General features: G+C 37.3%; 1 protein-coding gene across 2 annotated transcripts in view; it reads left to right on the top strand.

Moving 5' to 3' along the window:
* Window positions 1-25504, top strand: part of CLCN4 (chloride voltage-gated channel 4) — a 95612-nt gene that overhangs the window by 33171 nt on the left and 36937 nt on the right. For both annotated transcript variants that reach the window (XM_072614392.1, XM_072614393.1), the window contains 5 exons: window positions 549-736; window positions 3936-4058; window positions 19051-19257; window positions 19357-19437; window positions 20575-21120. In XM_072614392.1, coding sequence (XP_072470493.1) covers window positions 549-736; window positions 3936-4058; window positions 19051-19257; window positions 19357-19437; window positions 20575-21120 — 1145 coding nt within the window. The remainder of the gene's footprint in view (window positions 1-548; window positions 737-3935; window positions 4059-19050; window positions 19258-19356; window positions 19438-20574; window positions 21121-25504) is intronic.

Below are 25504 nucleotides of genomic sequence, written 5' to 3'. Positions count from 1 at the left end.
CAAAATTAGCTTCCTTCCAATCCCAGCTAAAATCCCACCTTCTACAAAGGCTTCTACGGAAAACCTTTCCCAATTCCCCTAAATACTACTACTTTCTCTATTGATTATCTCCAAATTGTCAGCTTTTTGGTGCTTAGTTGTTTGCACATTGTATTGCATTTTGTACATGTTGTTTGCACTTCTATTTCCCTTTAGACTGTGTGGAGGTAGGGACTGTCTTTTGCCTCTTTCTGTATTCCTAGCTCTTGCCTGGCACATAGTAGGTTCTTAATCACTGGTTTTGTTTTTTATTGACTGATAGGTGACATTTCTATATCAACTTCAGATTTAGAAAGGCACTTTACATACATCTCAAAGTAGAATGCTTCACTAGCTTAGAAGGGCACCAAAGGACCATTATCCCTTTCCTGATTCCCCACGAATCCTGTTTGTTTCAAACCAAGCTAACATCTAGACCTTACTTTCCTAAACAGTGATGCTAAAAACTAATTTTTTTTTTTTTTTACCTCAAGCTACTCTTTATGAATAAAATGGTTTCCTTCCCTCAGGCACTTTGGCCGGAGTCATAGATTTAGCTGTGGACTGGATGACAGATCTAAAAGAGGGCGTTTGCTTGTCTGCGTTTTGGTACAGCCATGAACAGTGCTGCTGGACATCCAACGAGACCACTTTTGAGGACAGGGACAAGTGTCCGTTATGGCAGAAATGGTCTGAGCTTCTGGTAAATCAGTCAGAGGTAGGTGCCTGAGTGAAATTTCTGGTTAAAAGCCAGAAGACCCATTTAGAATTGTATTTGTGATTCCTTTTTTTCTTTTTTAGATTGAGATAAAGCACCTTCACGTATTGGTTTCCAGATTAGTCCATGTCCTTCTTTGTTTAATATTTAGACTACATATTTTTCTTTTCTTTTCCATTTGCATGTCTTTGATGATAAAAGCCAGATTGTAGTTGGAAATCCCTTCAGGAATGCCGTATGTATGGGGGCATATGTGTGGAGATGTAATCATATCTATATATTTAATATATACATGCGTACATGCATGTGTATCTCTAATAAAACACATCTCTATCTCTCTCTATTTTTATCACTATTTCTGTTTCTATCTTCATAACTTCTCTGGACAAAGGATTCCTGATTTCATTGGTAAAGGTGTTATTTCTACCCTCTTCGCAACCATTTTATTCTTCAGTAACTCATCTTCGTGAGCTGCTGTGGCTGAAACAAAACCATTACCTTGTGGACAGTTTCTTCCAACTTGAGCTAAACTGGTTTTTGAATGATGGGTAGTCAGTCCCTCTTCAGGCCCATATTCTCTTCCCCATTTGATAGAACTTGCTAGAGTTTGCCTTCTGTTCATGTAGCTTTCAAAAGGGTCACAGCTGTGCAAAGATGAAGTAGTAGAGCAGAATATACCAGAAGAATCATATATAAATCTATGTAATTCACATATATAAACAAATGTGTATAAACATAGAAATGCATGTACATGTATGGGTATAAATATACCCACAAGCATGTAGTGTACACATACCAATGTATATGCCCCACAGAGCAATCCATGTGTACATATATGTAGTATGCACTGTGCATATTGCAGTGTATGTATGCAAATGTTAGATATATGTGTTTTATATATGTATTTATGTGTTTATGGACTTTCTTCATTGGGTGTTTTATATACCATTGAAATTGCAAGTCTGGTCCAAAAAAATTAATACACATGTACATTTTTATCCTTCAGTTTCTTATCATGGAGTATTTAAAATTTTAGCTATGTTGAGGAACCATTGTTGACTTAAATGATCCTAACCTGGAATAAGACACAAGGATAATTTAATGAGTCTTTTAGTTTTCGTGCTTACAGCAGAGGAGTGATTTGTGAATAAATGATGAGAGGGAAATTAGTTGATGAGTTCTTGAAAATATAACTTAAAATGAGAGAACTGAAGCTTTAGTTGGCAGTCTTCACGTAGGCTTTGTCAAAGGGAAGCACAAAAAGATATATGTTAACAGTACAGCATAAGAGTTGATTTCTAACCCTACTCACAGTTTGTACATGGTCACATATATACACATGTATGTATTATATATGTGTGTTTATTTTAAAAATCACGTATGTAGTGTATGCCTATTATGTGTACATATACATAATACAATGTAAACACATGCTTAAAGATATAGATATGAAGTTTTATATGTTATATATTAAAAAGAAATATACATATGTACATATGTACACACATGCTCTCTTACATATATAGCTATATACATGAAATACACACATCCATATATGTATACATGTAGATATGTGTGTGTATACACACACACGTATCATTGAGAGACCAAGAACCCAGAGAAGGACTAGAGTTGGTTGTCAACATTCACATTAGAAGTAATTTGAAGAATGCTTAAAGTATAACTATTCTTGGAAGGCTACTTGATCTATGCAGACATTTTCTTTCTTATACTAGATTGACTTGCCCTATCTGAAGTCATTTGGAAGGTAATTTGTCATTTTGCTAAATCCTTTCCCCTGTGGTTTTCTGTATTGATTTCTTCAAGTCTATTAAATAGACCCAGCTCATGAAATATCACACATCTACCATGGCCTCTGTAGCCCAAAAATAAACTCTTGATTTGGGTTGATGAGAGAACCTCATGTGTGTTGGGAATGCCCTCCCTCTGGTCATGTTTTTGACCTTCTTTAAAGATTATGCTGCAAGTATAATGGCTGACTCATAATAATAGTGAGGCATATTTTTTCCTCCAAAAAGGACATTTTTAAATGAGTGAAAAATATATATTCAGCTTGATTACTCAGCGTGAATGTGTGTACATCTGACTATATGTGTTGGTATTGATAGGATAGTCTCCTATCTTTGTATTTTAGCATGTACAACACATGTTGGCTATAGAACTTTTGTGTGATCCCCACTCTATTTTCATCCCTCAGACCAGCTAACTAGAGAATTAGGAAAACGAAGGCTTGGGGGTAAGGGGACGTAAAAGTAATCCCTGACCACAGGGTCCTTTGAGCTGTTTCCATGACAACAAAATGAATATTGTACTCATAAACTTTCCCCTCTATACATTTGAACGAGTTGTTTGAAATAAGTGGTTGAGTGAATTGGTGATCCAATTCACTTCTTAAAACATTGGAAGCCCTGCTTCTGTTCAGTGGTGTCCTCTTTCCAAAATGGTTGCCTGCTGTTGTGTGTACGTGGCCTCCATGAATGCTGAAAGAAGCGATCTATTTTATAGTAGACAAAACAAATCTGCTACGAACTGGAAGGCAGAATTTTTCTGGCTTATTCCTTCCACAAACATTTGTAAAAGTTATGATTAGAGCAAACAGTGTAATTCACTCTTTCCGTGACCAGATATCCTGCCTAGCAGCAGGCCACTATAAACAACACATGGAGAAACCTCACAGTATATTCTTATATTCTGTACCTATAGCAATAATGGATAAAACCAACACTGATCAATTTTTTTCTTTAGAATTAAGAATAAATAAATATAGAAAAAAACCAAAATATCATAAATAAATGTAGATAAAATATGTATGGAAAAATATAGAAAAAAGAGTAAATAAATATAGAATAAAGGGTCTCAACCTTGTACCCACAGGCCACAAATTTTTAGGGAGTCTGTCAACTTGGATGAGAAAGAAAGATCTTTATTTTTACTGGCGTCTAACTGAAATTTAGCATTTCCTTCAGTTGTTTAAAAACTTTTTTTTTTTTGAGAAGGGAGCCTTCACCAAATTACCAAGGAAGTCCAGGGATAAAACAGGTTAAGAACACCTGCATGGAACAGTAACAGAACCTGGCCAGGTTCTCCATGCCTTTGATCTTAATAAATAATAGGATGTGTTGCTTTAGACTTTACAATGTCTGATGTTATGTTTCTTGTTTTGTTTTCATTTGTTTAGGGTGCCAGTGCATATATTTTGAACTACTTTCTGTACATACTGTGGGCTCTATCTTTTGCATTTTTGGCTGTCTCCTTAGTCAGGGTGTTTGCACCATATGCCTGTGGCTCTGGTATTCCGGAGGTGAGTTACTTTTTGGCTTTATATATTTTTTATAGTTTTTTTTGTTTTATTTTTTTAGCACAGGTAAGTGAAGGCCTGTCTGACAGATGTAAGTCACATGGCCTTTGGAAACTAGAGCTCCTAAACAACAGAAACACACATGGCAAAGGAATAACTCATAAATAAAATTATGATGTAATGTAAGCCAAAGAAAGAAGTTACTACTAAGAAATCTTAGCTGGTGACAAAGTGTATTTTCCATAGTCTGCTGCATCAGTGACAAGGTAATCACAGTATTTCTTATTTTTTTAAGTCTATACACTGTATAGGTATGTATAAATATTTTGAATTCCTTAAGTTTTCATCAGTTAGATAGGACTATGTTCAGAGGAAGTGACATTATGGATCATGGTTGATTTCTGAAACCAGAACCCTAACCAGGGAGGGACAGAATCAGAAAAGTAGCAAAGTAATAAATAAAAATAGCTCTAAATGTACAAATCTATACGAGTGACCAAGAAAGAAATTGCTTGAAGAGGAATAACTCCCTCTCCTCCCTCCCCACCACAGGACAAGACACTGTTATTTTCTCCATAATCTCCCAAGTCAGCAAAAAATGTGTGTGTGGGGGGGGATTCCTAACAATTAGACTTGTTTTTCTTGGTCTCAGAGGGCAGAATGAGGATAAGAAGTAGATACTGAAAAGAGGAGGATTTATATTTGATATTAGCGGAAAACAAAGTATTGTAGTAAATTTAAAAAAATGGTAATGGGAGAACTGTCTGACTTTAGAAGAATTATTGAAGTCATCCAGTCTGTTGAAAAACATCAGTAACCTACTTGGTCCAGTTGCTTAAGAGCTGACAGATTAACTCAAAGTTCTTCCTTAAAGAGACTACAACAATTCTAACATGAAGAGTCAAGAGACAGTGATAAAGACAAGGGAGAAATGTCTAACTTTTCTCAGATTAGAAAAACAAAGAAATTGAATTATTTCTAGTACTTTTTATTGAAATGGTTAGCAGATTTTTTTCTTTTTTAAAATACTGTTTTATATTTTCTAATTACATGTAAAGACAAATTTTAACATTAATTTTAAAAAAATTTGAGTTCCAAATTTTCTCCCTCCTTCCTTCTTCCCTCTCCCTAGGATGGTAAGCAATTTTATATAGGTTATATATGCTCAATCAGTTTAACATATATTATGCAAATGGAAGAAGGAGACTTCCCAATAGTAGTAAATACATACATAGATGAGGTTTTGTTATCAACGTCCATTGCATGTCAAAGGAACTTTTTAGCCAGGTTCATAAACACAAGGATCAATGACAAAATATGAAAAGAATCAAGGCATAGAAGAAAGTCATTGCAATCCAAGAATAAGCATATTATGATATTTCAAGCTATAGAAGAGAGGCAGTTGGAAAGGGGACTATGAAATGAAAGAGAAAACAGAAATCTCAGTTATTACAAAAAGTAAGTTCACTGAGGCTTTCCTTTTCAGTTGTATAATTTAAACAAAGGATAGTTTTTTTCAGCAGAGATCCTACAAAGGAATGGGAATTGCGTAAAGATCCCTCTTTTCCCCAAATCCACAATATTATTCTGGATGCCATGTTTTAGGAAGGACATTGACAAACTGGATAGCATCAAGAAGAGGAAGACTAAGGTGAAGAAGGGTTTACAGTTCACATGGGCGCTGGTTGAAGGAATTAGAGATGTTTAATCTATCTATGTAGGGGGAAAATATCCTAACAATTAGACTTGTTCTACTTGGTCTCTGAAGGCAGAATCAGGATAAAGGATAGATATTGAAAAGGGGAAGATTTATATTTGATGTTAGCAGAAATTTTCTAACAATTTGAGCTAATCAAAAGTGAGATTTCATTGGAATGTAATGACTAAATTCAATTCACTTCAATTCAAACATTATATGCCAGATACTGTTTGGGAGCTGAGGTACAGTGAAAAAATAGAAACAGTCCCTGCTTTTGAGGAGCATACATTTTATTGGAGGTTTACGTGCAAAGGGTGGATGACCTCTCATTGTATATCAGGTAAAAGTTGTACCAGATATCCTATGAGGTCCCTTCTAACTCTGATATTGTATAATTCTGAATGTATAGCACAGTCATAAGAGTACTAAAGAACCTAAACCCTATGTATAACAATGTTTCTGTGGAAAAATTCCTCCAGAGTTCCATCCTAGAAGGCTAAGATCATGTCTCACAGTCTCTGTAATGGTAATGAGTACTCATTCTCTACTGGTGTAACAATAAGTACCCCAGCATACACAGGGGGCCCTGCTACAACAGGTTCTTAGATCTGCATTCATAAAAGAAAAGCAACTTTCAAGGGGTTACCAATCACTTTAATCAAGTACAGGTATCAGAGAAAATCAAAATTTCAGAGAAATCAAAACTAAATCAACAGACAGTACTTCCAAACTGCTTGACCATTACATCCACACACATGTGTGAACATTACATACATATATAGTTACCAGAGAGGGAAGCGTCAACTTCTGGGTTTTAACCAGCTTCCTTAATGGCTTCCCAGAGTCTCTCTGGCTAAAGAAGCACTTCTAATCGGTAAGCCCCAAAGTAAAACCTTACCCTCTGAGTATTTATACACTTTTAAGAGCCTGACCCAATGCCTCAATAGAAAAAAACAAAAGGTACCTGGGACGCTCCTACAAAACAACTCCCCTAATCAAGCTTCCCTCAATGGGCAGGCCCATCAATGGGTGGGAAAGATCTTCTTTAATTACATTATTCAATGAGAGGCACTTTTAGTAAAACAAAAACAGCAAAAGATCCTAATTTGATTATATTACATGTAATTACATACAGCCATTACAACTGATTAGTCAGTGCTGACAGGGACTCAGTCAGCTATTGATAGTGGTTCTATCTAATAGGTACATGCTGCAACCCAGAGTTAGGATTGAGAAGTGAGATAGAAACAATAGGAGATTATAGGGCTAATGCCATGGCAGCCATGAATATTTCAGCGCCATTCTGAATCCTGAAATACAAAGGACTCCACATGGAAGACAGAACCATAACATTGATTTAGACACCAGAAAGCCAAATCCATCATAGTAACAAAAATCTATACATAGTAACAATGCAGAAGACGAGACCATCCCCTCGGCTTCCCACAAACCAGCTCCATTAAACAAAATCACAAACAAGCTCTCCCAGTCACGCTAGTTGCTGCCTTTCCTAGCTCTGACTGCTCTGTGATCAACTTCCTCTTCACTCTCCTCTAGCTTCACCCCTTCCTGTTCTGTGTGACTTGACTTCCATGTGACTTAAGCAGATTATATGGGCCTATTCATGGATGGGAAAGATCTCCATGTTAAGAAGCAAAAGTACATTAATAGTAAGCAAAAATACATTATCAGTACAGAGTTGAAGTAGGCATTGTGATAGGATGGGGATAAAGAGTTGTGTGTACACTCTCATCAGTGTAAGTGCTAATAGAAAAGGGATGGAGTCAGGATTAAAAGGCTGTCTTTTCCGTTCCGTTGCCATCTTCTCTCTTTCACATGGACTCCATAGGGAAAACTGCTCCCAGGCTGTAGCTGCCAGTGTCTTTGCGTAATGTAAGCAAGGACTGAGGTAAGAGACATTTTGCTATGAGAGAAAAAACAAGTAGAGTAGACCCTCAACCCTTGAGTTAAGGTTATTAGATCAATAACAACACGAACATCAAAATCGGAATATATAGAACATGAACTCTAGAGTAAGGAGGATAATGGAACCCATTGATTGGAGGTGGGGCAAGAAGTGAAGAAAGTGGTCAGAAGAAGAAAAAAATAACGTCAAGATTGGGGAGTAGCAGCAATTGAGGTGGGGTTCGGAGGGAGGAGTAACTTTAGGCAGTAACTGGTTTCTTCGTCCTTTCATATCACCAGTCCTGCAACAGGGAAGCTGTCCGAGATTGGGAGGGGCATTCTGCCTAGCATCCAGGTGGTCAAAACAGCTGAGAATTGAGAAAAGGCCATTAGATTTGTCAAACAGGAGAACATTAGTAATTTTGGAGAGATCAGTTTCTGTTTAGAGAAGTCAGAAGCCACACTATGTAGTTAAGATAATAATATGAAAGAGTATATTTTAGCCACAAAAGGGCAGAGAGATAGGGGAGAGTAGCTAGCAAGGATGGATGAATCAGGTGAGGATGGAAGAGACATAGGCATGTTTGTAGGTGATAAGGAAAGAGACAGTAGACAGTGAAGCAAAGTGAGAGGGTGGTATGATTCATTTATTTGTTTTATAGGGCATTTACTAGATTCAGTTTAAACTGATCTGTTGCATTTTGGTTTAGTTTTATGGTTCATAGTTTATTTGATTTTCCTTTCCGTTTAGGAAAACTCTGCCGGAAATATTGATGCATATTTTTTAGAACATTAACCTCTTAACAAGTTTGACTTTCTGTTTTCCTCCCTTTTCCATAGACCTGGTCTCCAAGTATTTTGGGGTTGGTATTCTAGTGCCCACACCTTTCCTAGAATTACAGTTTTCTTTTTCTCTTTTTTTTAAGGTAAGAGATATTGATGTACTTTTAGGTCTTGATTGATATGAATAAGGCCTGTGAAAGAGTCACATACCCAAATTAACACTACATAAATATGGTAATCCGGTACAATGGAATTATGCTGTGAGAATTCAAATGATACAGCCACTTAGGGGTATTCCTCATTCACAGTAATCAGAATCTGCCTCTTACTATAAATATTCCCCTCCAGTCTCCCAGTGATGTCTCTGGAGACCATGTATGAATAGCTGTAAGGAAATTATTTAGTAATTATTGTTGAAGGTCTTTCTATGACTAAGCCATATAACAAAATTGATTTGTTAAGCCTCCAGTCTGGTCCCTTATCAGCCTTTTAATTTTGAAGTCTCTTATGCTTCCATCTCAGCTGACATAATCAAATTTTCCCAAACTGATGAAATTAAAATATAAGCCAGTCTGAAGTTAATTCTAAGTCTGGTGAATAAAAAGCATAATCCTTTATAGATGGGTTTTGTAGTTCCAGCTGTCTGTGAGATTACAGCATGTATGTACATCCATAACCCGATCTGTGAACTGCTAGTTCCTTAGCAGCTAAGGATGTGAAAGGCTTATCCATCTTTGTATTCATTACTTCATCGAAATCCTCTCTCACTTTTTATCCCCAAATATGTGCACTTTCTTCAAAGGTTTAGTGTAGCTGTGTCTGTTTGGATGCTGGAAGCCTATATGGAACTTAAGATGGTCTATTCATCTAGTTCATTGCCTTTAACAAAGATGTAGCTTCTTTTAGGATCTCTGTTTCAAGCCCTTGTCCATCAAATGGGAAATTTTTAGCAATAAGTATGGTACTACGTCTTGCTTTTGGGGCGTCTGCAACAAGGACTTGATGCTTAGACTAAAGGAATCAATGGGAAGTTGATTCGGAAGCTTTCTGTGTATTTCCTGTGACATGTTTGCAATGTCTTTCCTTTCATGGTAATTATTTCCATCTATTCCTTTTTTATTGAATTTCCTAGACCATAGTTGATGCTTGAAGGAATTTTTGTCCCATGTAATTACAATAAAACTTTTTGTAGTGAAACTATTTGTTATCCCTCAGATGTAGTTCTGTCTCTAGAACCAAAATATTCAAAACGGAACTTCTGAACTAAAATGATTACCAAAAGTAGCCTCCTATCACTACTGCCCATAAACCACCACTATTACCTCTCCTGACATTGAAACTATGGCAGGAAACCTTGGATGTTTGACAAAGCTTTTGTGGAAATGTGAAAAACCCCCAAAGTGAGGAAAATGTAGAACCTAGGGATCAATTTTCTTTCTCAAAGTGTTTTGATAATGTCCGTGAATGTCCATTTAAAAAAATGAAGAAATACATAAACCAAATTATAGATATACACTGAATCTATAAGTGCCTAACCTACCTATATACTTTATATACAAACTGTTACCATAACTTAAAACAATACCAGAAAGACTCATGATGGAATATGCCATCTACATCCAGAAAAAAAAATGAGTCTGAATGCAGATCGAAGCAGACTATTTTCTTTTTTTTAATTTTGTCTTGTTTTATGCTTTTCTTTCTCATGGTTACTCCGATTTGCTCTAATTATTCTATACAATATGACTAATGTTTAATAGGAACGTATATGTAGAGCCTATATCAGATTGCATGCCATATTGGGGAAGGAAAGGGAGAGAGGAGGAGAAAATTTAAAACTTAGGGAAGTGAATGTTGAAAACTAAAAATAAATAAATTAACTAAAAACCTCAAAAACTATTACCATTGTGCCCAGAGAAACTCCCCTTTCATTTCTTTAATGCTTGGAAGTCCCCTCTCTTTCTCTTCTCTGACCACCCTTTTCTCCTTGATACATTTTTCTCCTTAGGTTGTTGGTGTATTACTCTCTACTGGTTTGCCTCCTTCCTATCTGACCGCTCTTTCTCAGTCTGCTTTGCTGAATCTTCACCTGAGTCTCTCCACTAATTGTAGGTGTCCCATAGGACTCTTTCCTCTCTCTGCTATTTCACCTGGTAATGTCATCAGCTCGTATGGATTCATTTATCAACTGATAAATTGATACAGTTGATTCTCACATTGACTTATCCAGCCCTAACCTCTCTCTTGATCTCATCTTTCCATCTCCAGCATCTTAAAATCATCATGTCCAAAACTGAACTCATCTTTCTCTCAAAACTCTTTCCTATTCCACATTTTCTTATTACTGTTGAGGGTTTGCAACCTAAATGTTAACCTTGACTCCTTACTCTGTCTTACCCCTCCATTTCCGATCTGTTGCCAAGTCTTATTAATTTTATCTTCATGGCTTCTCTCAGATACACTCCCTCCTTTTTAGTCACAAAGCCACTTCCCTGGTACAGACCCCTGTCATGTTGCATCTGAATTATTGCAATATCCTGCTGGCTGGTCTCCCTGCCTGATCAGTCCATCCTCCACTTTGCTGTCAAAGTGCTCCTCCTACCCTTTTACTCAGTAAACTCCAGTAGCTCTGTATCATTTCCAAGATCAAGTATAAAGTCCTCTGTTTGACATTCAAGCTATTCATAACCTACCTACCCCCCCACCTTTTCAGTGTCCTTACACCTCACACCTTCCCACCACCACATACTCTGTAATCCAGTGACACTGGCTTCCTTGCTGTTCTTTGAGCAAGGCATCCTATCTGTCCTATATAGCTCTGGGTGTTTTCACTGGCTGTATCTAATATCCTGAAAGTTCTTTCTCCTCTTCTCCTCCTCCTGGCTTCCTTCCCTTCCTTCAAATCCCAGCTAAAATCCTTCCTTCTACAAGAAACCTTTCCCACTCCCTCTTAATTCTAATACCTTTTCTCTGTTGATTATTGCCTACTGATCCTGCATATAACTCATTTGTGCATGGCCCTTTGTATGTTGTCTCCTCAGTTAGTCTGTGAGCTCCTTAAGAGTAGGGACTATATTTTCCTTTTCTTTTTTTTATCATTTTTTCCTTTTTTCTTATTACTTTTTTTCTTTTTTAATTATTTAACTTTTAACATTCATTTTCACAAAATTTTGGGTTCCAAATTTTCTCCCCATTTCTCCCCTCCCCCCACCCCAAAACACCGAGCATTCTAATTGCCCCTATCACCAATCTGCCCTCTCTTCTATCATCCCTCCCTTCCCTTGTCCCCATCTTCTCTTTTGTCCTGTAGGGCCAGATAACTTTCTATATACCCCATTACCTGTATTTCTTATTTCCTGGTAGAAAGAACAGTACTCAACAGTTGTTCCTAAAACTTTGAGTTCCAACTTCTCTTCATCCCTCCCTCCCCACCCATTCCGTTTGGAAGGCAAGCAATTCAATATAGGCCAGATCTGTGTAGTTTTGCAAATGACTTCCATAATAGTCGTGTTGTGTAAGACTAACTATATTTCCCTCCATCCTATCCTGCCCCCCATTGCTTCTATTCTCTCTTTTGATCCTGTCCCTCCCCAAGAGTGTTGACTTCAAATTGCTCCTTCCTCCCATTGCCCTCCCTTCCATCCTCCCCCCCATCCTGCTTATCCCCTTCTCCCCCGCTTTCCTGTATTGTAAGATAGGTTTTCATACCAAAATGAGTGTGCATTTTATTCCTTCCTTTAGTGGAATGTGATGAGAGTAAACTTCATGTTTTTCTCTCACCTCCCTTCTTGTTCCCTCCACTAAAAAGTCTTTTGCTTACCTCTTTTATGAGAGATAATTTGCCCCATTCCATTTCTTCCTTTCTCCTCCCAATATATTTCTCTCTTACCCCTTAATTCATTTTTTTAAGATATGATCCCATCCTATTCAATTCACTCTATGCTCTCTGTCTCTGTGTGTGTGTGCATGTGTGTGTGTGTGTGTGTGTGTAATCCCACCCACTACCCAGATACTGAAAAGTTTCAGGAGTTACAAATATTGTCTTTCCATGTAGGAATGTAAACAGTTCAACTTTAGTAAGTCCCTTATGACTTCTCTTTGCTGTTTACCTTTTCATGCTTCTCTTCATTCTTGTGTTTGAAAGTCAAATTTTCTTTTCAGCTCTGGTCTTTTCATCAAGAATGCTTGAAAGTCCCCAATTTCATTGAAAGACCATTTTTTCCCCTGAAGTATTATACTCAGTTTTGCTGGGTAGGTGATTCTTGGTTTTAGTCCTAGTTCCTTTGACTTCTGGAATATCCTATTCCATGCCCTTTGATCCCTTAATGTAGAGGCTGCTAGATCTTGTGTTATCCTGACTGTATTTCCACAATACTTGAATTGTTTCTTTCTAGCTGCTTGCAGTATTTTCTCCTTGACCAGGGAACTCTGGAATTTGGCCACAATGTTCCTAGGAGTTTCTCTTTTTGGATCTCTTTCAGGTGGTGATCGGTGGATTCCTTGAATACTTATTTTGCCCTCTGGTTCTAGAATCTCAGGGCAGTTTTCCTTGATAATTTCATGAAAGATGATGTCTAGGCTCTTTTTTTAATCATGGCTTTCAGGTAGTCCCATAATTTTTAAATTGTCTCTCTTGGATCTACTTTCCAGGTCAGTTGTTTTTTCAGTGAGATATTTCACATTCTCTTCCATTTTTTCATTCTTTTGGTTTTGTTTTGTGATTTCTTGGTTTCTCATAAAGTCATTAGCCTCCATCTGTTCCATTCTAATTTTGAAAGAACTATTTTCTTCAGTGAGCTTTTGAACCTCCTTTTCCATTTGGTTAATTCTGCTTTTTAAAGCATTCTTCTCCTCATTGGCTTTTTGAATCTCTTTTACCAGTTGATTTAGTTTCAAGGTGTTATTTTCTTCAGCATTTTTTTGGGTCTCCTTTAGCAAGGTGTTGACCTGCTTTTCATGCTTTTCTTGCATCTCTCTCATTTCTCTTCCCAGTTTTTCCTCCACCTCTCTTACTTGATTCTCAAAATCGTTTTTGAGCTCTTCCATGGCCTGAGCCCATGGTATATTTATTTTGGATGTGTGGGATACAGAAGCCTTGACTTCTGTGTCTTTCCCTGATGGTAAGTATTGTTCTTCCTCATCAGAAAGGAAGGGAGGAATTATCTGTTCACCAAGAAAGTAACCTTCTATAGTCTTATTTTTTTTCCTTTTCTGGGCATTTTCCCAGCCAGTGACTTGACTTCTGAGTTTTCTTTCCACCCCCACCTCACCTCCAGATCTGCCCAGCCAGCACTTGGGGTCTGAGATTCAAATGCTGCTTCCCAGCCTCAGGGCTTTGGACAGGGGGGCGGGGCTGCTATTCAGTGTGAGATTAAGTTCAGGTGCTCAGGTTGGGGCAGGGCCACCTCACAAGGCTCAGTTCCCTCAGGGGGTTTATGGGGAGAACTTCAACAATGGATCTGAGCTCCTGCCTGCTTGGGGAGCCCCTGTCTGCTGCTGCCCCCGCTGCTGCCTCCAGAGGAGTCCTGAGTTATGGGGACACCCCACTCCCCTCTTGACCAGCCAAAGAGACCCTCTCACCGACCCTTGTCACCTGTGGGTGGAGGGACCTGCTCAGCTGCTGGAGGTTCTGTCCCTGAAGCCTGCTGGGAATCTGCTCCTTTAGGTGCCGCGTGGCCAAGGCAGGGCTGGGCTCTGCTCCAGGTCCAGTGCATGACGGACTTTTCATGTCAGGTTTTCAGGTCTCTCTGGAACAGAAATCTCTTCTGCTCTGTTGTTCTGTGGCTTCTGCTGCTCCAGAATTTGTTGGGAGTTCTTCTTTACAGATATTTTATGGGCTGTGGGTTCAGAGCTAGCATATGTGTGTCTTTCTACTCTGCCATCTTGGCTCCTCCCCCTATATTTTCCTTTTCTTTGAATCCCACTGACCAGCACATAGTAAGTACTTAATAAGTACTGGCACATAGTAAGTACTTAATAAATGTTTTACTGACTAAGTGCAGAACTCTGGGGTGTACAGAAAAGGAGATTAAGACAATCCCTCCTTTCAAGGAGTTCACATCCTAGTCAGGGAGAAAATATATATGGAATATTTTGGCTGCAAATCAGGTCGAAAGGTCCCATGGTCCTTAAGGTGTAGTAGCAAGACAGCTATTTAAATGCCTCTTCTTTGATGTCATTTCCACTGACAAAATGATACCTGTTTCTGATGTTGAACCAGTTGACTGTACCAAAGACTTCGGTGGCAAGAACTTTTCCCCTGGCTCTTCAGTAACTATAACTGTAATACCTGGAGGAGCAGTTACCAAGCTGGATCTTTACAGGGGCTTTTTCCCAGGATGATGGCTGAGGGCAGTGGGGTGGAAGCAGTTCCATTCCTATAACTAAAGATGTATTTATCACTAGAGTTTGCAAAATTCTCTGTTTTTCTGAGACCACAGTCATTTGAAATTTGTAAATTCTTAGACTCTCACTTACCTGAAAAATTATTGGACCCTTATAATTTTTCAGTGTGTATGTCTTAGAAAAGGAACTAGTAACTCTAAAGGACCTATGGAGCAAGATGCTATCCACCTTCAGAGAAAGATGGTGGCCTTCTCTAGCACAGCATGGGGAGAGAGAGGGAAGGGAGACAGTTTGGAACTTAAAGTGTAACCAAAAAATTAAATAATAAAAAAAAGAAAAGAAACCAAGGCGAAACAGTAAAAACATTATTATCAACAAGATGCCAGGAGGAAATGGATTTACCACAAAATTTTGAGGAATATTTAAAAATTATTTTTCACAAGAATGAAAATTCACAAGTCATGGATAAAGATAGATGTCCTAGTTTTTTCAGATGTAGCAGAATCCCACCAAAACCTTAGTATCTTAGATTCAAGAGCCCAGAGAGCACCTATTATGGACCAGCCAATTCCTACCTTCAAGGCGTGCATTCTATTGTAGAACTTCTATTCTATATCTCCTCTAGGCTATCTGTTGTTTAATTCAAGGGTTCTTAATCTTGATAGTCTTTTGAAACTTGTGGAATCATATTTTTAAGTGCACAAAATAAGAATTGCAAAGGAAACCAAATTTATTGTGATGTAATTATCAAAATTAAAGTCCTTTGAAAAACTCAAAGTGCTATGCAAATTATCATTATAGTGTTATGATATGAAATTAATTGTATTGTTAATAATATTATATTAATAACATGGTAATTAATTCTCTTTATAAATAGCCTAAGACATAATCAAGAGCAAATTATCTTATCTTTAGACTTGTTAATCAAGGGAGTGATACAGAATTGTCTAGTCTCTTTTTCCCTATTTCTCTATCCACTATCAGTTGCTATGAGAAAGCGTCTCTAATTATGCAGCGCACCATTTGATAGCGCTCTACATATTGCTATAGAGTTGTGGATAATATGCCTAAATCCTGTTAAAAGAAAGAAAACTTTGACACATGTTCTGCATATTAGGAAGGCTTCTAAATTAATTACACAAAATCAGAATTTGAGTCTCTGCTAAATTTACAGTCAGGTGGTTGACAGGATCGTCATGACTTCTGGCAGTAAATGTCGTTTTCTCTAGTTTGATTAGATAATTATATTAAATTATTTTATAGAATTGTGAAAGTCCTGGTCAAATCTCTTCATGTCATGAATCAGATATTTAAGATTGTGATGTTGTCCCAAATTGGGTTTCTCTTTTAAACCGCAATATAGTCATTTAATAATTGATTTGGAAAGTTTGTTGAGGACATTTAGTTGAATTATCTCTTCTCTGCCTGAAAGATGCTTGTCTCAGATGTTTAGAGTGCTTGTCCTAGTTTTATATACTAATGGATCAGCCAAATGGACTCTATCCATCGTAGTTTGGGCAGTAGAGATTCCCTCTCCATGTGGTTTTTTTCCTACTATGTGAATTTACAATGTTATTAACAAGATAATAACATATTTGAACTCTCTGCTGCACTTTTGGCCAGCATGCATTCAGATATTCATTAAGTGCCTTCTGTGTGCCAGGGACTGTGTTAAGTACTGAGGATGCAAAGACAAGAGTGAAATAAATCCTGTCCTCAGGAAGTTTTATCTTCTGATATGAAAGATGACATCTATGTATATGTAGAGAGGCTATCTAAGGCACCCTATGTTTGTACCAGACCCCTGTCACATGAACACATGTATGTGTATAGATGTCCTACATATAGTTATCCTTTCCACGTTATGACTTTCCCCTTTATGGTTTCAATATATCATGGGTCAGCATAACAAATTAAGTGGGAATTTGGGGGAAATTTTGTGTAAGCTGCAGACAACATGCAAAGGCCAGAAGATGGTGCATAAAAAGTTTAGAAACTCAGAAATGCATAAAATATGTGTGTAGTATTGTATAATATCAAAATATTTTATCTTTTAAGGTTCTATAAATACCTCTGGAAAGAAAAAGAAGTAAGTCAGACTTCTTCTCTGGTACAAAAGGAGGGCCAAAAAATTTCATGTGACTTTTCCAGATCATGGGGATGCTGTTCCCCAAACCCCATGATGTGGAAGGGATCACTTTATCTATGTATACACACAAATATGTGAATATACATGCATATATACATTACACACATGTGTATTTGTGTGTGTACGTATACAGAACACATAAAATATATGTAAAATACAAGATAATTTTAGAAGCTAGTAGGAGAGTGGGGAGGACACATGCTACTGTTTTATTCTTGGATTGCTATGATCAAAAGACCATAAAACAAATTTCTTCCCGTGATTCCATTTATCTGAGCATCTTAAATGATCTTAGCATGTTCATGGAAAAGATCTTTGGAGGAGAGTCTTTGAGGTTGCATTTTATTGCAAACCAATTATTTTTATAGTCAAGAAACTCAATAAGATCTTATATTATCTGTACCTTTCAGTCAGTCTTTTGATTGTAACTGTGTCTACTGGAGAATACTGTGAAAATATATTTGTTCTTACATATTTTCATCAAGAATACTATGTACGCATGCTGTGAGATATTTCTTACAAGGACTTTGTAGAGATTAGAAAGTAAACATATAGGTCAGTAGTTCTTGAAGTTCTTATGGTAACTTAGTCAGTGGTAATACCAACTGATTCATTTCAATTTATTTGGTCTTCTCCCTTCTTTCAGGTAGTTTGAGAATAAATCTCTCCATACTGCCAAAATTGAGATACATCCAGCAATGAGTTAGCCTTTGAATTATCAGAATGTCTCGTATTCAAAGAAGTCTGTTCCACATAAACTTCTTTATCTCAGCAAATAGCTGCAGACATTGACGCGTGTGGTACAGTGGTGAAAATTGCTGGGATTTTGAACTCAGGAATACTTAACACACATGCTATCTATGTGACTCTGGGGAAGTCATTTAATTTCTCTCCAGCCTAGTCTTCTTATTAATAAAAAAAGAGGTGATAATAATAGCATCTACTGTGCAAGATCATTGTGAGGATCAAGTGAAGTAACCCATAAAGTGTTCTGTACTTAATGTACTTAATTATTACAATGTAGTTTAATTAATTATAATTATAATATAGTAATAAAATATAAAATTATAATAATAATTAATGTGGTATCTTAACGTACTACATAAATGTGGCTGTTATTAAAGAAGTTCATTTCATCCTATTTAGTGACTGCTCAAAGATAATTAAGTTTGGGGACTGAGTACTTCAATATGTAAAGCCCATCCTTTAGAGTAGTATTATTTTAGTTCCAGTTGAAATACTACTAAATCTGTAAAGGAAAGACATATGTTGGATTTAAAGGAAAGAGTTTTTTTACTTTGCCCTTAGTAACTGGGGTCAGCATGGAAAAACAATGAAATTAGAAGAATTTTCTACCCACCATCAAAGCCTTATTCAGTAAGATTTTGCCAGGTTTAGGGTTATTGATGCAAAACATCAAAATATTTCTATACCCCCCATATAGTTGCTCTAAGGACATCATTAGATAAATGATTTCCTTTTTATGGACAAGAAAAAGTAATTATACAAGTCTACAACATTCAAAGCAGTCACATCCTAGAAATTCCATTGAAAGTGATATGAGTGAAATATTAATTTTAGTATTATTGCACTTAGATTTTAATTTCGTTATATTAGGTAGCATAGAGTAGTAGATAGGGAGCTGAATTCAATCCGCACCTCTGACAGATACTATGTTCAAATCATTTACTTTCTTATTGCCCTGAGCAATTCTCTGAGACTGTAAATTTCAGTAAAGGTGCTGACCTACGTGGATAAAGGGCATTCCTGGTGTCAAGAAATCACAGACAAGTCCATTTCCTATCCTTATTATATTTATGTTTTAATATTATGCAGTATTATACCACACAAAGTAAAAATAGGAGGGAGCATAGATTTTAACATTCATTTTTATTATGATACACAAAAACTGCTACTTGAAAAAAACCTATATTTTTTAAAAGATGTAAGCAATTTCTAGATGCAACTACAATCCCATCTTTATTGTCTCAATAATTCCAAAGAACACATTTCTCTGATAAGTTCAAATTGTTTTTTCTTTTCTTTTCTTTTTTTTTTTTTTTTGATAATCTCAGAATTTCATTACTTTATTTTCAGTCCTTTCTGTCTTTCAGATAAAGACCATCTTAAGTGGCTTTATTATAAGAGGCTACTTGGGGAAGTGGACGCTCTTAATCAAAACTGTTACCCTGGTCCTGGTGGTATCTTCTGGCCTCAGCCTTGGAAAGGAAGGACCTTTAGTACATGTGGCTTGTTGCTGTGGTAACTTCTTTAGTAGCCTGTTTTCGAAGTATAGCAAGAATGAGGGAAAGAGGAGAGAGGTGAGTTGGAGTCATCTTTCCTTCGTAGCTCATTCTCCCTCTTCCACGCTCCATTTCATTGATGAACTTGGCACTTACGTATAAATATTTGTATTGTAGGTGCTTTCAGCGGCAGCTGCTGCTGGGGTCTCTGTTGCCTTTGGTGCCCCTATTGGGGGTGTACTTTTCAGTCTTGAAGAGGTGAGAACAAACAACTTAAGAGGACTGATGGTTTTGGGTGAGGGTGGAGAGAAGAGTGGTATTATCTAGAAATGTTTTGATGATTGTTGAAACAATAGGATATACTTCTGAATTTCCTGGGCTTAAATTTAAGGAAAATTATGCTGAGGCTAGTTATGGGTCATCAACCAGCTTGTATCTTTTTTCAGTTTTGAGAACTAGTTTTTGCTGTTGTTTAAGAAGTTCACTTTAAAAAAAACCCCACACCAACCCTCCTTTATCCATAATGGGGTCTTTTCTTCAGTATTTAAATCTTCCTTTATTTTTTACTCTTAGAATAAATCCTGGGGAATTGTTTTCATAGTAGGGCCATATCCCACCATGACTAAACAGTGGTTGTGGCTTTCCCTTTTAATATTCCTATCTTTTCAAAACAGTAGTGAATCAAATTAAAAACAAAACAGAACTTAGAAACTAAATAAAAGTTTCCCATTATCATTTTCGATTTGGTTAAATTAATTTGTTTTTGCTGATGTATCTTACTCATATCTAAAATTAAATGAGTGAGTTAGCTGTTGTGTTTGGGATTTATACCAATTTTTTTGAGTGATAAAGCAACCGAATGTAAATGCTAGGATATACCACAAGATGTTAGAATTTGAGAGACCTTAGTGATCACTTAGTCCACCCTGTTTATTTTACTTAATGAAGAAACTGAGTCCAAGAGAGGTGAAGTTATTTGCTCCAAGTACTGAATACATGTGGGGAGCTGAGTAGCACAGTGTATAGAATGCCTGGTCTGGAGTCAGGAAGACCTGAGTTCAGATTTGGCCTCAGACACTGACTAGCTGTGTGACCCTGGGCAAGTCATTTAACCTTCTTTGCTTCAGTTTCCTCATCTATAAATGGGCTGATGAAGGAAATAGCAAATTATTCTAGCATCTTTGCCAAGAAATCTCCAAATGGGGTCACAGTCAGATATTACTGAAACAACTGAATAACAGCTGAATAAATCTGAGTTATTATTATTATTTATAATATTGTGAAAGATGATTCTAATCTAGCATCTTTTCAACCTTATTGTCATGCATATTGGCTTGAGATGCAAATTTTACCCTTCTCCTGACTTACTCCTAATTATCTGTTTGTTTGTTTCAGGTCAGTTACTATTTTCCTTTAAAAACTCTCTGGAGGTCATTTTTTGCTGCCTTGGTGGCTGCTTTTACACTGAGGTCCATCAATCCCTTTGGGAACAGCCGTCTGGTTCTCTTTTATGTGGAGTACCACACACCCTGGTACATGGCTGAACTTTTCCCCTTCATCCTTCTTGGTGTCTTTGGAGGTCTCTGGGGGACCCTTTTTATTCGCTGTAACATCGCCTGGTGTAGAAGACGGAAGACCACACAGCTGGGAAAGTATCCTGTGTTGGAGGTCATTGTGGTGACAGCCATCACTGCCATAATTGCCTACCCTAATCCCTACACTCGCCAGAGCACCAGTGAGCTCATCTCTGAGCTTTTCAATGATTGCGGAGCCTTGGAGTCCTCCCAGCTCTGTGATTACATCAATGACCCCAATATGACCAGACCCGTTGATGACATTCCTGATAGACCAGCTGGGCCTGGGGTTTACACTGCCATGTGGCAGCTGGCTTTAGCCCTCATCTTCAAAATCATCATTACAATATTTACTTTTGGCATGAAGGTAAGGAAGAAGGAAGCGAGATAGTGACCAACCTGAAGTGTCTGGGTTAACTGTCTAATATATGAGGGGGAAAAAGAAACAAAGTTAGAACCTGGGACAACCACTGATTGACATGGTACCAGGTAAAAGAAACTAGACTGTGTATTTATCTTAGCTTATCTCTTGGTGACTGTCCATCATTAGCTGCTGAACTATACTTTCAAAAGCCACATAGATGTTTCTTGGGAGAGGACAGCCCCAATTATACAACATTTAGAATGATGGCGGGTTATAGCCACCATTAGAGAAAGAGAAGAATCCAAGCCTGGTTGAAACATCTTGGTAAATAAAAAAAAAAAAAAGTGACCCATCATACAATCTATTACTTGAGGAAAACTCTTAACAGTTTTCCCCAGCCTCCCAGTAATATAGGCAGCATTTTGATAGAATGATAGAATCTTAGAGTTATAGGAAACCTTCGAAGGCATCTTCTATAATCTCTTTACCTAGTAAAATTATAATTCCCTATATTTATATTTAGTGTTATATTTATTACTTATAATATATAACATGTAACATTATATATATTTATAATAATACTCAATAATTTTTCTGTGTTTCAGATGAAAAAATATTGGCTTCTGTTCAAAGCTCTTCATTAATTTCCTCTGTCAAGGTCACTTAACTTTTCAGGGCCTTGGTTTACTGCTTCATGCAGATGAGAGGACTGGGCTTGATCTTTCAAGTCTTTTCCAGCTCTGAAATATTGTATGATTTCATGGTTTGTGAGGAAATCATGGTGAGGAGAGATATTGAGAAGGAACATAAGTGCTCACATGATCGCATGTAAGGCATTTTGTTGGTCACATGGAAGTGTGCGTGGTCTTCCCAGAGGGCACACAGTGACTGTGGTGGTGCAGGTGGACATTGGGTCCAGGCCTGCTGGATTTATGCCCTTATATCTGATTGTTATTGGGCAGATTCACAGGGACTGAGTGGGTTGCAAGACCTTAGGAGTAGTGAATTAGTGGGTGGTCTGGACTGTGACTCACCTTAGCATCTGCAAGGACAGGGGCACTGATTACTAAAGTTTGCTCCTGGATTTGATGAAGTTTACTAAGTTGATAGTTTGCTAACCTTTCATTCCCCACTCTAAATAGAGCTGAACAAGCCGGTTCTGGGGACCTTCCTAGACCTCCTAGAATACAGCAGGCCAATCAGCGGTCAAACATGGAGCCACTTCTGTGCTTGCAGGGTTATATTCTATCCAGTCTAAAAAGCATTTATTAAGTGCTTGCTGTCTTCTAGGCTTTAGGCTATGTTGTGGAGATTAAAAAAGAAGAAGAAACAGTTCCCTGCTGTTAGGTAACCTGCATTTTACTGAATTATGGGAATTATAAACTCTCTAATTTTGTATAGTGGCTGGAATGGTAACTCATGCTTGGTAAGACCAGGTTTCCTGATGAATCGCTGTATGGGTTTGTGCAGTATGGATCATGGTAGGCTAGATTAAGTTAGGTGAGTTTTTGCTTACCCATGCAAACAAACAGAATAGCTCAGGCCTAGGATAGTGTGCCAGATTTTGCTGAATAACCTACCCCAGGAAGAGGGTGAGGTCATGGTTTCAGCAGCAACAGCTTCACAGTAATTAACTGTTGCCCACAATCATCTAGATATAATACTGGTCCATTAAAAGTTGAAAAATTTTTAAATTATTTATTTTTAGTTTTCAGCATTCAGGTCCACAAGCTTTTGAGTTTTGAATTTGTGCAATTAATTTATTTATTCTTAGTTTTCAACATTCACTTCTACAAGATTTTGAGTTTCAGATTTTCTCCCCCTCTTTTTCCTTCCCCCTCTCCAAGATGACATGCAGTCTGATATAGACTCTACATATACATTCACGTTAAATATATTTTCACATTTGTCATGTTGTAAAGAAGAATTAGAACCAATGGGATGAACAATGAGAAAGAGGAAACAAAACAAAAAAGAAAGAGGGAGCAAATAGCATGCTTCCATCTGCATTCAGATGGTAGTTCTTTCTCTATGTGTGGATGGCATTTTCCATCATGAACCTTTTGGAGTTGTCTTAGAATCTTACATTGCTGAGAAGAGTCAAGTCCATCAAAGTTAAGTCATTGCACAATGTGACCAGAACTGTGTACGATGTTCTGGTTCTGCTCCTCTCACTCAGAATCAGTTCATGTAAGTCTTTCCAGGTTTTTCTGAAGTGTCTCTGCTCATCATTTCTTATAGTACACTAGTATTCCATTACATTTATATACCACAGCTTGTTCAGCCATTCCCCAGTTGATGGGCATCTCTTCAATTTCCAATTCTTTGCCACCATGAAAAGAGTTACTATAAATATTTTTATATATGTGGATCCTTTTCCCATCTTTATGATCTCTTTGGGATACCTAGAAGTGGTAGTGCTGGGTCAAAAGGTATGTACATTTTTATAGCCCTTTGGGCTCTTCAGAATGGTTGGATCAGTTCACTACTCTACCAATAATACGTTGATGTTCCAGTTTTCCCACATCTTCTCCACCATTTATAATTTTCCTGTTTTGTCATGTTAGCCATTCTGACAGGTGTCATGTGGTACCTGAGAGTTGTTTTGATTTGCATTTCTCTACCCAAGAGTGATTTAGAGCATTTTTTCATATGACTATAGATAGCTGTAATTTATTCTTCTAAAAGCGGCCTGTTCATATCCTTTGATCATTTATCAATTGGGGAATGACTTGTATTCTTCTAAATTTGACTCGGTTCAATGTATTTTAGAAATGAGGCCTTTATCAGAGACACCGGTTGTAAAAATTCTTTTCCAATTTTCTGCTTCCCTCCTAATTTTGGTTGCTTTGCACAAAAATTTTTCAATTTAATGTTATCAGAATTATTCATTTTGTATTTCATAATGTTCTCTGTCTCTGGTCATAAATTCTTCTGTTCTCTATAAATCTGACAGGTAAACTATTCCTTCCTCTCCCATTTGAGAATATTTTAACGGATTTTGCCATATTGAATACTTATCATCTCCAAATTACTCCAATTACTTCAAAAACTTTCAAAATATAGAAATCTATACAGGGCATGACATCCTATTCTGTTTCCTACTAGAATTATCCCAATGATGCTTTCAGTGAGTCCACAGAAGATGAATTTGTGTCTCAGTATTCTTATTTAATTACAAAAAACAGTCATGGGATCATAGGATCCTACATTTAGAAGTGGAAGAGCCCATAGAGGCCTTGGAGTCCTACCCTTTACTGTCATTCTGAACATTTAAGTAGTAAAAAGGATAGTGACTTTTCATGGGGCCATTTTAATTTGGGCTTACTCAAAAATATAAAAATGAGATGATAGATAGTATCTCAGCTTTCTATAAGGCATTATGGATTCCAGAGTGCTTTACATATGTTATCTCATTTGATCCTCCCAGCAGCAGCATGGATAGATTGTTGGACTTGGAATCAGGAAGACCTGGGTACATCAGACACATGCTAGCTGTGTGGCTTTGGGCCACGGTAATCTCTTGGACCCAGTATCAGTTTGTAAAAAGTTGATAACAACTGTATCTCTCTCACTAGGAACTACAAAGGAGCTTTGAGGTCATCCAATTCAACCCTCTTTATTTTATAGATAATGTAACTGAGACACTGAGTGATTCAGTGATTTGCCCAGGGTCAAGAAGCTAGTAAGCATCTGAGGCTGGCTTCTAACCTAAGTCTTTCTGACTTCCTAGTTCAGTGGTCTAGTTGAAAAAAATCCTCACCTAGTTTTCAACTTTTTGGTGATGGACCTCTCTAAACTTAGCTAGGCTTGTCCTTTTATGACAAAAACACAGTTCATAATACAATTCTCTTGCCATCTGATATTCCAAGCCCTTTTTCCAATTGGTACAGCCTGTACAGTCTGAATAAACCAGTCAGGATAAGAGCCACTCAAAGTCTCACACTCTTTAAAAGATAAATTGACTCATTCCAGTCCTTCTAGCTGCTGGTGGTACCTTCCATCGACTCTTCCCTACCAGGCAAAGTGGGGAGGGAAGTTTTGGTGGAAGAGAAATAAGAAAAAGCCCTTATAACAAATATTTATAATCAAGTAAAACAAATTCTTGCATTGGCCACATCCAAGAAAATAGAGATATCTTTCTGTACCCTGAGTTTATCATGTCTCTGTCTGTCTGGGGGTACTTCATAAGTCCTTGGAAATAAAGTATGGTTATTGTAGTGATCAGAGCTCTGAAGTCTTTCATAGTTTTTATAATGTTTGGTTGTCGTATAAACTGTTCTCCTAATTTCACTTTGAATCAGTTCATACAAGTCTTCTCAGGTTTCCCTAAAATCGTCCCTTTCATTATTTCTTATAACATAATAGTTATGTAACCACATATATA

This window comes from Notamacropus eugenii, chromosome 5 (assembly GCF_028372415.1).
Source record: "Notamacropus eugenii isolate mMacEug1 chromosome 5, mMacEug1.pri_v2, whole genome shotgun sequence".
Lineage (NCBI taxonomy): Eukaryota > Metazoa > Chordata > Mammalia > Diprotodontia > Macropodidae > Notamacropus > Notamacropus eugenii.
This window is presented reverse-complemented; position numbering and strand designations above follow the sequence as displayed.